General features: G+C 40.0%; 1 protein-coding gene across 2 annotated transcripts in view; it reads right to left on the bottom strand.

The window, feature by feature from the left end:
* The window catches only part of LOC309705129 (serine/threonine-protein kinase BRSK1-like), a 34545-nt gene extending 20571 nt beyond the window's left edge, over positions 1 to 13974 (bottom strand). For both annotated transcript variants that reach the window (XM_082530740.1, XM_082530741.1), the window contains exons 1-9: positions 12563 to 13974; positions 12089 to 12183; positions 8700 to 8785; positions 8352 to 8492; positions 6683 to 6799; positions 6269 to 6302; positions 6122 to 6190; positions 4814 to 4960; positions 111 to 142 (exon numbers count right to left, since the gene is read on the bottom strand). In XM_082530740.1, coding sequence (XP_082386866.1) covers positions 111 to 142; positions 4814 to 4960; positions 6122 to 6190; positions 6269 to 6302; positions 6683 to 6799; positions 8352 to 8492; positions 8700 to 8785; positions 12089 to 12183; positions 12563 to 12650 — 809 coding nt within the window. In that variant the 5' untranslated portion in view covers positions 12651 to 13974. The remainder of the gene's footprint in view (positions 1 to 110; positions 143 to 4813; positions 4961 to 6121; positions 6191 to 6268; positions 6303 to 6682; positions 6800 to 8351; positions 8493 to 8699; positions 8786 to 12088; positions 12184 to 12562) is intronic.
* Positions 13975 to 15452: the final 1478 nt, after the last annotated feature.

Genomic DNA, 15452 nt, shown 5'->3' with positions numbered 1-15452 from the left:
ATAAAAAGTCAGCAGGGGTGGAGGTGCATTGAATAGAGAGGGGAAAATGTAAAATGCAAAAAAAAAGCCAGACGGACAAAAGAACAAAATAAAAAGTTAAATATACTTACAGGTACCAGGGGTGTTTCTGTATTGCTTCAAGCTGTATTGAAAAAACACAAGCCAATATTAAAGCACATTAAAGCATATTAAAGAGAATTATTGTGACTTATTTACATGTATAATCACATCTCAACTCTGGGTTCTGGGAAAAATGTCAGCGTTTTTAAGGAAAGCACATCTGTTTATGTTTGATATAACATAAGATGATCACGTTTATGATAATGATTGAGTGATTAATCGTAAATTACCTATAATTTTGAATAAAAATTTTAGTAGATTTACATTTTCAGTAACTCCACCCATGTTCTAATGTCATATTGTGTTACCTGATGTGAGCTTATCATGCTAAAATGATGATTGTTAATAGAAATACCATTATTCTAATTATGTTAGCACAGCTGAAATACGTGCGCTATTTTAAGAAGCAGTATGTTTAGCGTCTGTGTGTCATTTGTCTCATTTGACCAGTTTCGTGTTATATCGGACCATTTGCTTCATTAAAAAAAACAAAAAACATCTCAAAATGAACCCAGACTTCTGACTCAAACCCATATTTTACAACTACAAGTCCAAAAATAGTTGTGAAGTTGTATCAAATGTACATAAAAACAGAACAGAATGATTTGCAAATCTCACAAACTCACAGTTTTTTCACAAAATAGAAACCACTGCTTCTTGTTTGCTATTGCATTCGAGCTGTTCAACACTCAGCAGCCTAATTTTTTAATTACACGATGTTTTCCATTGGTGAAAAAAAGACATTGTCTGGATGGAAGCATATGTTGCTCTAAAACGTGTACTGATGCCCCCTCAGTTCAGAAACTCTCATCTTTGGTCCCTCACCTTTTTAGTCCAGGAGATGCAGGTCCATGTTTTTCAAAAGGACTTTCAAATTTCAGTTAATCCGACCACAGAAAAGTTTTCCACTTTGCCTCAGTCCATTTTAAATGAGCTTTGCCCAGAGAAGACAGTAGCATTAACCTGCATTTGGGTGTGGCGTCGTGTGTTCACAGACAGTGATTTCTGGAATTGTTCCTGAGCCCATGCAGCGATTTACAGGACAGAATCGTGTCTGTTTGTTGCAGATTCGTGAACCCCTACCCATGTTTTCTTCTGAGTCTTTCTAAGATGTTCTTTTTACACGCAGTTGTATTACTGACCTGTTGCCGGTTAACCTTATTAGTTGCAAAATGTTCCTCCAGCTGTTTCTTTTAGTACCACTTACTTTTATCGCCTTTTGTTGCCCCATCCTAACTTTTTAAAGACATGTTACAACGGTGATCTAAAAGAAGCCATTTTTCTTACAGGGAAGGTAATGAAACAATGTGAAGCCCATCTTATTAGTGGAAATATTTCAATCTCTACAGGAGTGGACATAAAACCCAGGTCAAACCATGCAATGCCCAGAAGGACCCACGAGCTACATCTCAGGACTGTTTAAAAAGAACATGCCACTACAGCATTGGTTTGCAAAGGTATATCTGAATAAACCACAAAGCCATAGTCCAGACCACAACCTCACTGAGATGCATAAATGACTGCTCACAAACCTCACTGCACTGAAGCGACATTGTAAGGGAGAGCGGACAGAAAATTCCTCCACAGTGATGATGATGAGTGATTGATGAAGTTGACTTGAGGTTATTGCTACCAAAGGTGGTTCCACACGCTGCTAATGTACTCTGTTTTTCACAGCTCTATTTATTAGGCGTTAGCTACTCTTTCTAGCTAGCTAAGATTTGCAGATTTGACAGGCTAACATGATGGTAAACATGCTAACTATTTTTATCTTCATTATATCAACATGTCAGCAAGGTCATTATAGTTATATGAGCTAACTGGTGGAGCATTTAGCCAGTAAAGGGCCACAGATTCTAGTTTTCACAACATGGTAAAAAGTTTCCCTGCAGCAGTCCTACATGCCCTCGTACATTAGATTCTCTGCATTAGGACTGCATATAAGTAGAAGCCATCCCATCGGTCCTGTGCAGCATCTCTTGGGGCTAGAATAATGAAGCAGCTGCAGTTCTGCAAGTGTATAAAAGGAGAAAGTGGGCCTACTGTGTAAGCACTGCATTTATACATCTGCAGAGAGGAAACTTGCAAGCATCTGCACACAGCTAGGGATTTGCATTGGTGAACTTGCTTACAAAGGACTGCAGACAGGAGCCTTTCCAACCGCCTCCTGTTATAAATTAAATGTGATGAAACACTAAAGATGTGTTGCTTTATTTGCTCTTAACTACTACTAAACTGGTGTGGAATCTGTCTCCTTGTGCAGTGGGTGGTTTCCATGGAGGCAACGAGGAAGCGGATAGAGACAGAGAGAGTGAGGGAGAGACAGTCTGACCTGGTTTCAGGCTCCATTAATCAACAGCTCATCAGACAAACTCACAGCTTTGATTAAATCTGCTGTAGTAGACTAACTAACCAGACTTTTCCTCCTCTCTGTCCTTATTTTACAGCCCTCTGTGACACACATTGTCACAGTTGTCCCCATCTACCTGCCTGTTAAGCATGAATTAATTTCCACACGATTGCTTTATCTCAGCTTCATTTTATAACCTGAGTTCAATGGAACTTCATCTAGCTGCCCAGAGCATTCACTCATTTCTTTATTCGTTCACTTACTCACCCTACCAGTCTTTTCTTTTTCAAGAATCTGACCTGTAGTTAGAAAAGGTTTTGAGTTCCTGGATTCATTTAAAAACTACAAACTTGCGTCTAAGAATAGAAACAACAAATAGTGGTAGTTCTGTCATTGCTGACTCTACTTCTGTCTTTTAGCAAAACCTTACGGCCATGCCTCTGCTCACTCCTTCTACCCTCCTCGTTTCTCTCCTTCATCCTCCCTCTGTAAGGTCTCGTGTCAGGTTTAATGTCTGTCACATCTTGAAGCAAACCCAGAGGCCGGGTCTTTTCTTTTCCCCTCATCCACCCTTTTAAATGTCCAGGCCACGTGCTGTAAAAAATCCGATAATCCCCACCCTCCTTTGCTACTTTTACGACACCTGAAAGGCTTTTACATTTGATGCAATTTACAAGGATTATGGAAGCAGATCTAACATTAAAATTAGTTTTCGAAACAGCATGATGTTGATTTTAAATAGAGGAAGACAAAAACAGGCCTTTCATTTTAATGGTGCTACAGTTTATCTGGCTGAAATGTTACTGACAAATCATACAAATTGCAGGTACTTAGCTAGTTCAGTTAACACTACATTCCACAGTTCAGTGAAACAGCATCTCCACCTTTATTTTTCGAAATTTTAAAAATGGGAAACGTGAACAGACTGGTAACACACACAATACTGTTCCATAACTCATGTAGGAGAAAAAGAATTGTAGTTTAGTGTTAAGATAGTTACCAAGTACATTTTGATAGATAAGTACATTTTGAGATTACACTGATTTTTACCAATTATTAGGCTACTGCACGTGTTCATATTTCCAACCAATGAAGGAGCTTGCAAAGAAAAGCGTCTGGACTTCTTTGAGTTGCTTGAAGACGTTTCACCTCTCATCTGAGAAGCTTCTTCAGTTCTAAGGTCAAATGGTGGAGAGTCCCAGATTTAAGCCCTGTGGGAGTGTCCCCCGCCCCAAGAGGGTGAAGAGGTGAAACGGCTTCAAGCAACTCCAAGAACTCCAGAAGCTTTTCTTTCCAAGCTCCTTAGACTACGATGACTTGGATGACTGAGAACCTTCGCAGACATATTTCCAACCATCCATTCCACTTATCCTTGCTAAGTTGCGCTGGAGCCTATGCTAGCTACCATGGGCCGAGAGGCAAGGTACACCTTGGACATGGTGTTAGTCTGTCAGAGGGCTAACAAATAGAGACAGACAACCAATCGCACTGATGGGCAATTTAGCATTACCGATTAACTTCACCCCACTAACTGCATGTCTTTGGACTGTGGGTGGAAGCCAAATTACCCGTAGAGAACCCACACAAACACAGCGAGAACATGCAATCTCCACACAGAAACGCCCCAGCCAGATGGTGGAATCAAATCATGAACCTTTTGCTGTGAGGCAACAATGCTAATCACCACACCACCATGCTGCCTATGTGTTCATATTTCAATAAATATAATTTATTTCAATGTCATGAGGCAAACAACTCACAGAATGGGTAATAATTTATGGCTTTGACTCTTAGCTGGTAACACTGGCTAGGACCTCCTACTGCGACAAGCAGGACCAACCTGCTATCTGTGCAGGCGGTATTCTTAAGGAAGTAAAGCCCAGTTAATACTGTTAGTAGGAAGCTAGCTTGCAGATATGCTAATGAATGTCGGTCAGATGAGCAAGTCCAACAATGTCTTTATCTGGAACAATCCATAGCCTGACAAGTTAGCTTAAAGTCAGCCATAATTACAAAATGTTTAGTTGTGTTCGTTGTAGACAAAATGAATCAAATTAGAGTACACTTTTTGATTTGTATAGTCATGCCTAATCTTGTGGGTTGAAGCTCCTTTATTCTCCTTCCGACAGATTTTAACAGGAAAACGAAAAGAATTCAGAGAGAGCTCTTCATCTTTGCTTCCAACGTGATGTTGGATAACCTCTTCAATGTCACTGTAGTTACATATCTTGTGCGTTGCTGCATTATTATTATATAATCAACGAAAACTAAAACATGGGCTCAGAAAAGCTAGGTAAATCACCATCAGCTAATGTTGGTAATAGTGACATGTTCCCTTCTTACCGTTAGTCTCTTGTCAGAGTTGACTTCTATCATTCCTTTGAGCAAAGCTTGGCAGTCAGGAGGTATAAAGTGTGGCATGTGGAATACTCCACTTTTCACTTTCTCTAGAAGCTGCCGCAGGTTGTCATGATCAAAAGGCAAGGCACCCTGGAAAGTGACGGCAGACGATGGAGAGAGAAAGGATGAGATTAAGAAGTACTGGTGGTTTAATCAAAAAGAAGAACTGCTCACCAGTCTGCAGCTGGCAACTTTGTGTCAAAATTGTTTTCCCAGTCAACCCTAACCATTTAAAGTCTTTATGTACAGATATCAGAATTGCTTTTTTGGTCCAACTCTTCTATCCAAATTGAGATGTATCTCATCTAATAATAGCTGGTGACATTCAGAGTAAGTACCAGCTCCACACGTTACACCTTACGATATCCTGAGGACTAAGGACATGAACATGTGAAGCTGTGGACACCACTGATAACCAAGGCTGCTTCAAGTCCACCTTAAGGAGGATTAGTTTGTGCAATGTGGTATAGTGTCTTGCAGACAAGTCCCAAAAAACTGGAAAGCACTTAGACATGTGCATGGCACCTTGCATTTATGATGTGACAATTGACATCACTCAGACCCAAGTGGACCCTCGATTGCCGTGTCGAACTGATAAGCTCTAAGTCATCATCTGTAACGAACCCAGTCCAACCCTAACTCTAAATCCATCCCAGGGCAATCTTCGTGTTAAGTAGTTCTCTCTTGTCTTGGCAATCAGGAAACAAAGAAAAATAATAAATAAATAACTCTAACACATTTCAAAAACTATTCAGATTTTTTCCAGAATGATCCATTTGGCCTTTCTCCAAGATATAAAGTTAGGACAAATCACCCAGGGTGACCTCAGGGGTAAAAGCACATGGCAGACCTCAGCCAAGATCTTGGAAATCAGATCATTGTTATTAACCCACATCAAATATTATCCATTGTTTAGCATTTATTGTGAAAGGACTGTGGAAAAGCTGGGAGGGAGAGCAGGGGGAAGACCTGCAGTATATGGCCTCAGGGCAGATTCCACCTGGACCTCTTTAATAACCTTACAGCATATGGTCCCCAGCTTTCTTTCTTTCTTTTCGTCAAAGAAGCACTTTTTGTTCATCTCTCAACCACAAGGTTCAGTTTTGGGTTACGTGGTTACAGCTAATAACTGAGAGCTCAAAGAGTAAATGTTCTAAATAGACATAAGTCGTACAATCATACAAAAAAGAAAAGAGTACACACTATAAGAAAGAGATATAAAAACCCCAGAAGCTGAGAGAATCTTCTTACCACGAGGAGAGCAAACAGAATGACTCCACAACTCCAAACGTCCGCCCTACGACCATCGTACTTCTCACCCTGAAACACCACAGTGGGTTAATGTTACACATGCAAACACACACAAAAGACATCATTCATTTAAAGTAGGTAACTCACCCTTATGACCTCTGGGCAAGCATAGTGGGGAGATCTGAAAGGAAAGAATTATTTTATTCACCAAGATATCAAAAACGCTTTCATGGATGTTGATTGTGTTGTGATCTGAGAGTACAAAAACTGAGAACACCTGCTTTTTAATCCACGGACTGAAAAGGTGAATCCAGGTAAAACCTACAATCTGTTGCTAATTTTATCATTTAAATCCACACTCCTCCCAATGGGCTGAGCGTTTGAGCTCTTGGTGAATGCTGCCATTGATTATGTAAAAAGCACAATGGATGTTTTATGGGTTGCTTAAATTCATTAAAATACTAAGATACTGCACACATGCTATCTGTTTTATTCATTACAATAAAACTGATAAGACAACTGAACCACAAAATCTTCTTTGTGGTCTTTGCCCATACTCACCCACAGCTGGTTTCCAGCAGACTATCCCCAACTTGTAGCGAGGCCATGCCAAAGTCTGCTATCCTGATGTTGTTCTTCTCATCCAGGAGAAGATTCTCTGGCTTAAGGTCTCTGTGACTGAACATACAAACACTCAATGAAAGCACTGAAGTATTTTTTCCAAGCCGTAAGTAGAAAGAAGAAAGGTACTTATTTGTATATTTGGTTGACTAGTTTGACGTGAACATTCATAGCACAGTGTTTATTAAAGGTTAGGCTTCTGGAAGAGAAAGCCTCCATGTGGTTACATGGAGGCTTTCTCTTCTTCTAATAGGGAACTGGTTTCAATCAGACCAATTATATAAGCAGGTGACATGGCACTCAGATAATGCTAAAAAAATCAACCTGTGTTAGAATTCAAACACAGATGGTGATTGTCATGACTATGCCTCCAAAGAGCCAATCAGCAGTGAAACATGTAAGCCAATCAAGTTGCATATGTGTCACGTTCAGTGTACGTTACCCACACATTACTAACAGTCACCAAAATTTGTATCCACAGTGCAATTTTGTTTGAGTCACCACTAAATATGAAATGAGGAATTTGAAAAATCGCTGTTATCTAACAGCCACAATCAGCAATTTATTAACAAACAAAAATTCTTCATTAGAAGTATATGATGGGCCTAAAAAAAATCACATACAGCTAGCGTATAGGTTTGGAAAACCTTGGGGCTCAATCTGCATTTGGTAATAATTCCACCAGAGACAATTCCTCATTCAAGTGGACTGATTATGCTCTTTTCCAAATCCTCATTTTTATTGAAGAACTCTACTAGAGTAGCTTTCCACAACTGATGATTTAAAATAATCCTTTCCTTAAAGCTAGCCTCTCTTTAAGACAATTTTTCTGCCCCTCAAACAACAAAATAGGAAGTGGGCGGTGCCCGATATGACCATATTAGGCATCTTTCCCTCTTACTGAAATCATGAAGACACAAGAGTAGAAAAAATGATCTGAAACTATTAGTGTTTTGAGTCATAGGCACTATAGATACATTAGCTGACCTGAGTTTTTGAAGGTTTAATGGCTAATATGAGCACCTACCACTGTTTAAAGGGTCCCTTTAAACTTCTAACATAGTCTCATTTGTGCTTTCTTGGCTAGGACACTCATCTAAAAGAGTTTTAATCCTCTACCTTTTTTCTTTGTTAAATAAAAATAAGTGAAATAAATTTAAATACGAATATTCAATAATATTTATTTTAATTCGCCAAATTCTATTATAAAAAGACGATGAGAAGCTAGAATGTGGCTAAATGAATAATGAATTATCTCTCATTTATTCCATCTTGGGAGCCAGTGGGCTAAACCAGCTGCTTGAATATGAAATAGATAAAACAAACCCAGGTCTAATTATTATTCATAACAACCTGTAAGGCCCAGGCGGCAAATATCTGCAGAATCAGTATTTTTGCTTGCAGTTTATCTGATAATATTCATACTGTTCCTTGAGTAGGAGTTTGTAAGCACTGCTTTTACTTGTAGATCTTTAAATTGTCATACTGCTACTTTAACTAAGTAAAGGATCAGAAAAACTGAGAATGATTTAGTTCTTAAAGCCATTAAAGAAAAGTCATCAACAGGCAAACGACAAATGAGAAAGGTTTCCTGTAGCTTCTCACTGACCATATGGAGTGACTATGGCAGAAGTCCAGGGCAGAGATGATTTGTCTGAAGAACTTCCTGGCCTCTTTGGGGGTGAGCCTACCCTTCTTCACCAGGTAATCAAATAACTCTCCGCCAGATACATGCTCCAACACAAGGTACCTGGGTCACAGACAAGAAATAAGTAACATAAAAAACAAAAGGTTTATCTCTGCAGTATATCTTCTATGCCATGTGCTTATTTATCTCGCTTTTGTCTTACAGAACATTCTTCCCTTTTTAATTCAGTGTTGTTTCTGCTCTAGCAGAGATCCAGAAGCAGATTATTTTATGTCAGCAGAAAGGAGAAAGACACAGAGATGTACTCACAGGTATTTGTTATTTTCATAGACATCATGCAGCTTCAGAACATGAGGGTGCTCTATTAGTTTAAGAATAGCTATTTCTCTCTCCACCTGCACAGACGGAGGGAGGGAGAGGTGTAGAGAAAGGTTAAGAGAGAGGGAGAGAGAAAAGAGCAAGTTAGAAATGATAGAAATGGAAATGTCAGACAGAAGAGGAAGGGAAATATGATGTAAGACAGCAAGAGGGAGGACACAAGCATATAAAAAAAGTTGGGTAAAAATTCAGAATAGGCAGACTTGTTTTTCAACTTCTTTTCAATAGTGTGCTACATTTAGTGCAGAATAATCAGAAATAGTAACAAAGTAGAGATGCAATACACAAATTATAATTTAGAACAAAAAGTTCTGAAATTGAAATTGTTAAGAAATCATGAATCAAATGTGCCCTGTTCTAATACCATTATTTACTTTGCGCAAGCTAGTAAGCAGGTCAAAGCCGTAGTAAGCTAGCTCCATTATGCTAGTTACTAATCAAAATGCTAGTTTAAAGCCTGTGTCTTATCTAAACTTTCATGAAGATAAAGACTTGGCATGTACAGAGTGTGACTGTGAATTTCTGGGCCACTATCCAAGTTAAAAATAACAGTTTGGCACAGCCGCTTCTCTTTTGTTTTGTTTGTTTGTCTTTTAACTTTTAATTATAGAAAAATAACCAAACCTTTTAAAAGTATTTTAGCTCTTCACCACACCATCTCTGAACATTTTAACTAGTGCAAAATTGATGTGTCACCGTACATAAACGTGTACCGCTGCAGTAAATATCATCTTACTTTGACAATACGCAGATATCGTTCACGAAGGCCCGTATTAGCTTATAGAGCTATTCTGACAAATTATTAGTGCATCCCCTTTTAGAGCCTGTGTTTTGTTTTGTTTTTTTTTTACTCCTGCTTTATGGATGAATAACATTTACAACTCATAGCTAACAAACCTCCAAAGAAATACATAATTACGTAATTTTGCTGCTAACATTTTAGCCTTTTTTAGCAAGCAGCTTCTTAGCTAGCAGGGCTACTATGGTTGAGTCATTTTGTCTCTCAGAGACCATAGTTCAAATTCCACACAGAATTAATAATTGATGTTAATGATGTTTGGTTAGCATCTGAAAACCAAAATAACTTTCTAGGTTTATGAACTAAAACACGGTTTGGATTCAAATATGGCTGCCACTTTTTCAAAGCTCTGTCAAGGTGACGTATCCCTTTTGAAGAGTCCAAACAGCACAGCTTAAGGCATAAAATCTACTTCCTATTGTAGCACATTACCTGTGTTTAAATGAACCAAAATATTTCTTTTCGGTGACTGTTTCACATTTTGCCTTGAGACCAGGCCGTGTCAGTTGATTCCAGGAGCAGTTTTCTGTAAAACTTATATAGTCACACTTTTTTTTATTAATCTTTGATCAGTCAAATATGATGAAACCAAAGAAAAAAGCTAGTTTTTCTGTCTAAAGGCCATTCTCAAGATTTATCTGACTAAATTCAGTACTTGTACTTCCTTAGACAGGGGCAGACAGCCCTCATATTAGCTATTGCTAAACTTTTTATGCTTATTGCTTATGTTTTATTACAATACATGAAAATATGGATGCCTATTTTTTAAAAGAAATGTAATTTTAAGTGTTCCTTTTAAATATTTATTCATTCATTCAGCTCTAGTAGCTGTCCACAGCATGACCTATTATAGAGCAGAACACGTGGCAGAGAACTAGGCGCAGCATTGATTTTCCTTCCACACTGGAAGATTGATTGCTGGACAGTAAATTCATGTCATGTCTACTGTCTTTTAAATAAACTTTACAGCTGAAAAATATAGTCTGAAATGCCCTAAAAGTTTAAACAAAGACCTTTGTGAGGCCATTTAAGGACTACTTGTTGTCTATGTAAAACACATCTATGAAAAACTGCTTGGTTTAATTGAATACAACAGGACTGTGACGCAAGAAATATATTTTAAGACAGCATAAAACTAAACATATATGAAAAAGTCTGTAGCCACACAGTGATATCTTTATATTTTGGTAGGAAATTGGGAAATATGAGCAGCAATTTATTGAAACATTCAAAAATGTACAGCAATACAGTATATGACGTAAAAAAAATATTGGTCATACTAAATATAAGTCAGCATTTAGTATGACCACATTTATTCTTCACCATAGTCTGAACTCTCTGAGGCCATTTTCTTGTCATTTCTTAAACTAGTCTTCAGGAATAGTCCTCAAGGCTTCTTGAAGGACATCAAAAAAATCTTCTTTGGAAACTGGCTGCCTTTTGTTGTCTGTCAGCATGATTCCACTCTGCTTCAATACAAGTGAGGTCAACTTTCAGATATTGTTCAAGTTTCAAAGAGAGCCACCTAGACTTCTTTTGCGTTTCTGAGATGGTTCTCCTTCTTCAGGTCATTGACTGCAGATAGTTTTTAGGCCTGTCATTTCTTTTGTCCACCACTTGTTTTTAAAGACACACCACACATGACAAGATTTGCCATGTTTTGGAATCACTTTGTTGGTGCAAAAATTTATTTATTTTTGTCTGTCAAACTGTTCTTTGACATTTCATTTTGCATATTCAGCTAAAGAAATTGGTACAAATTATGTGTTTTTGCAGCACTAGCACTAACTCTTTGCTAAGTTGTCCGTTATGTGTGGACACAGCACTGGTTCATCCCTTGAATTTTGTGCCTTTTTAAGCTTGAGTGATTCAGGGCATTTGTCACAGTTATCAGACTATAGAAAGAAAACATTATTTTGTATTGTTCTGATAAAATAAACACACACATGGAAATGGGACAGGAGCAGGTTCGTGATGTTTAAGCCAAACATACCAGATGTGTGATATATATCTGCCTCACCATGAAATCTTGAGCTATCCGGTGTTTTTAGGATGCTGACATTTTTGCACATCTTAAAACATATGCTAGCACCGTGCTGCACGTCTAGCGCCTAAAGTGTGCCTTGTGCAACCTGCCAGTTCTAAAAAAGACATACCCTGTAAAGCTCCAAGCAATCAACCACATTAAAAACGCCAACATGAACAAGCTATTTAGATTTCAGTTCAGTCCAGTGTATTTCTGCTGCAGTTGCTTTCATCAGAGGGCTTAATTAGCAGAATGAAATCATCCCTATTGTTCGGTATACAGAAGCAGTGCCCACACACACTCGGCAGCTCCAAGTTCCAACACACTGCCGGGCTTTTCTTGACAAAAATAAAGACTCATTTTCTGCTGCTATTTCTGCAGAGTGCAAGCTTAACATGATTTGAGCTTGGCAGCCACCATAATGACAGCCACAGTGCACGGCACAGCTAGAAAGACAGCTGGATAAGTAGATGAGGTGAATTTGGAGTGCTGTACCTTCATTAGAACCGATTCAGAGAGCTTCTCTCTGTTGACGATCTTTATGGCCACCTTCTGCCCTGTTATACAGTGGACACCCAACTTCACAAGTCCTGAGAAGCAAGACAGAGGGAGGAGAAGAGAGCATCTGAATATCGCAGATCATGATGCGGTGTGAATAACAGGAAGGAAGGGACGTCATGATTAATTCAAAAAGCTTTATTCTTCCAACTCAGCTTCAAAAAACTGATTTAGAGTTATCTCCATTCTCAGAAACCTCCTCAAAAATGTTTAGCCTTTGGGAGGCCCTTTAAGAAGGCCGTGGAGGGATAAAACTACAGGAGATGAGAAGACTTAGTGTACAGAATAAATACGGATTAAACCATGAGCTTCGATATTACAGAAATGTTAAAGTAGCTTTGCAGTGGGGTGTTACACCCCGGCGCACCTTGCAGACGCCCTGTTTTTTGCGTTACTCTGCAGGGTGCCTACCTGTCTGTCCCTTCCCGAGGGTCTTCTCCAGCCGGTAAGGCCCCACAAACTGACTGGACTGGCCCACCGTCAGCTCTTTGCTGCTCATCCTTCCCGAGATGAAATTCTATTCCAGATATAAGGCAAATCAAGATAGCGCTCGCTCCTGCTCCGTGCGTAATGCCGTAACGCACATTACAGGCGGCTATACGGCGGTGCAGAGAGGAGGAAAGGAGAAGAGAGGAGGTGCGGACTGGTCGTGATCTAAAGCCGGGCCTCGCAGGCTACTCCCATGCAATTGTTTGTCATGCGGTCAGGAGTGAGAACCGGTCCTGTTTCCACTCTGTAAATCCAGAGTCTTTCAAGTCAGTGTTACCAAAGCACAGGAAGCGGCATCATTCAAGGGAAAGGTAGGAAAAGATCAGAGATGAGGACGTGTGAGGTTTAGCCGGTACCAGAGATGGGAGATGTCCACAGAGGTGCGAACAGTCACATTAAACCCACCCCCCTGCTATAAATAACTGTAGTTTAAAGCTGATTGATCCTATATAGCTTATTCAGCTGGCCAAGAGTACAGCAGTAACGAAAAATCTCATTCAGACCTGGACAGGAAGGCTACATTTGCCACAGATTGATTTCTGTAAGAGCAGTCTCAAATATCCGAAGCCAGAATGCCCTGATCGATATCAGGGACCCCCGTTCTTCTGTTGCCGTCCAAAAAAACTGTTTTCATAATCCTCCCGAGCCCATACATTCCCCTCTTCCTGTCAAGTCGGGCCTCATTTGGTCACAATCTGCCTTTCTGTGTAGATGCGGCGTTGCCCAGATAACAATCTATTATCACAAACAGCATCAGCAAGAAGAATGGGTTTTCCAATATCCGGTGCACACTTTGGCTCGCCCCCTCCCCGGCCCTGCATCAGGAAATAGAGGAAGAGGGGGAAGAGCATCAAAAAGGCAAACAGCCTCGGGGGCAGACCGGGCCAGACGGCCGAAAGGCGTGCTGGCTCGGGACAGCTGCAGCGTGGAGAGGTGCGCTCGGTGCGCCGGGGGAAGGATCAGCGCTCAACCCGGTGATTAATCCCGCTTCTAGAAACAACAAGCATCCTCAGCTGGCCTGGTGGTAGCCGACTCCCCGCCTCTCCTCTTCCCCTGCTCCCTCTCCCCCTCCCTCTCTCTTCTTCTCTGTCTTTCCTTTCTTTCTCGCTGGCCGGTTTTGCTCATGATATCACCGCATCTCCTCCCTTAGCCGGCTGCTTCGTGCACAAGGAGCAGAAAAAAAACCGCTAAATAAGTAAAAACATTTTAGTTTCGAGTCTTTCAGGTAGTCCGAAGTTGGCCGCATCCATGGGAGTGTTTATCATTGACGGGATGTCCTCCTCTACTCTGCCGCTACCCGTTTTTTACCCCTCTTGTTTCCTCCACCTATTACACTCCTCCTCCTCCTTTTCATGGGTCAGCATCAGCATCCGGGTTCCATAGTTCCCGCCCCACCCCTCCCTGGTGCTACGCCTCTACCTCGTCCAACTCCCCACTCCCCCACCCCACCATCCAACTCCCCACCTCCCCCTCACCACCATCCAACTCCCCACCTCCCCCTCACCACCATCCAACTCCCTTCCTCCCCTCCCCACCCATCCTTTTAACTACTGCAAAGTTCCACAAAGTAAAGTAGAAGTTATAGCGCCAGTTATAATGCAGTCAGTCACGCAATCGATGTGCACATGTTCAGCACACAGAAAAATCTGTTTGGCAAAACTTTTGAACAACACATAGATGAAGAAAGTGTAAAAGTTCGATTGTATTGTTTCTTTGTTTTTCTGCAGGTTAGATGGCAGCTGCTGTCCAGGTTCTGGTTTTAGATTTTATTACTGTATATGACTGCAAAATTGGATGCACTGTAACAGGATCATTCCATATTAAATGAATCCAGTCTGCCAGTTGTTAACCCCTCAGAATCAGCTTTTTATTTTTCTTTTAATACCTGTCTCGGTTACAGGAAACACTGAAGTAAACGAGGTGGGCATCAAGAACATAATACTACCAGGGTAAAATTTGAAAGGATAACACTGAAAGCACTGAAGGCTCCAAAGTGAGTGTTAAAAATGAAAAAATGAGTGTACTGTATTCAACAAATGGAAGGAGTCACAGCCAGAAGACAAGTCTGGTGTCAAAGTGTAGATTAAAAGAAGAACTTTCATATACTATAACTTGGTTTGACCAGCCGCTTATACCTGTCCCACATGCTGTTATCCTTTAACATTTACCCAGAAAGCTCTGTTTCAGTTTTTCTTCTAATGCTAATGCTAATCCCCCCATATTTAAGAAGTTATGAACGTTTAAGATTGCAGATAAATAAATAAATGAAAATTTAATTAAAAATAAATATGTAAATAAATGAAAAACAGCCAACTCAGACCTGAGGACCGTTACTGCATCTAAGAAACAAAAATGTAATGGTAAATTTTTGTATGCTTTCAACGGTTACGCCAAAGTTGCTATACTAAAAAAAATATCTGATTCTGTGGGTGTCAGGTGGGAGGCACTTACTAATAAATTTCTAATTTGCTTGACTGTCACAGAAATTCAAACTTACAAATATTTTGGGCACTTTGTCATTAATTGTGAAATATATTTTCTGATTACTGAAGTTGAAAATAATTGCAGGAGTTCAGCAAGGCTCTATACTAGGGCCACTCCTCCTCCTACTTGTGGTTGCTAAGAGACGACCTCCCAGTTTGAAAAAACGAATCCAACAGGATTTAATCAACCCCCAAACACTCCCAAGTTAAATGTCCAACAGCTGACTTTGTGTCAGCTGCCTTTTTAGAGTTTGGCAAAAAGAAAACCCCCACCACCGCTTTTTGCTCTTTTGTAACTACTGTGTGGTCTGACAGCCTGGGATTATTTT

Source organism: Aulonocara stuartgranti (assembly GCF_965226115.1).
Source record: "Aulonocara stuartgranti genome assembly, chromosome: 4".
Classification (NCBI taxonomy): domain Eukaryota; kingdom Metazoa; phylum Chordata; class Actinopteri; order Cichliformes; family Cichlidae; genus Aulonocara; species Aulonocara stuartgranti.
The sequence above is the reverse complement of the archived record's forward strand: the minus strand, read 5'-3'. Positions and strand labels throughout refer to the sequence as shown.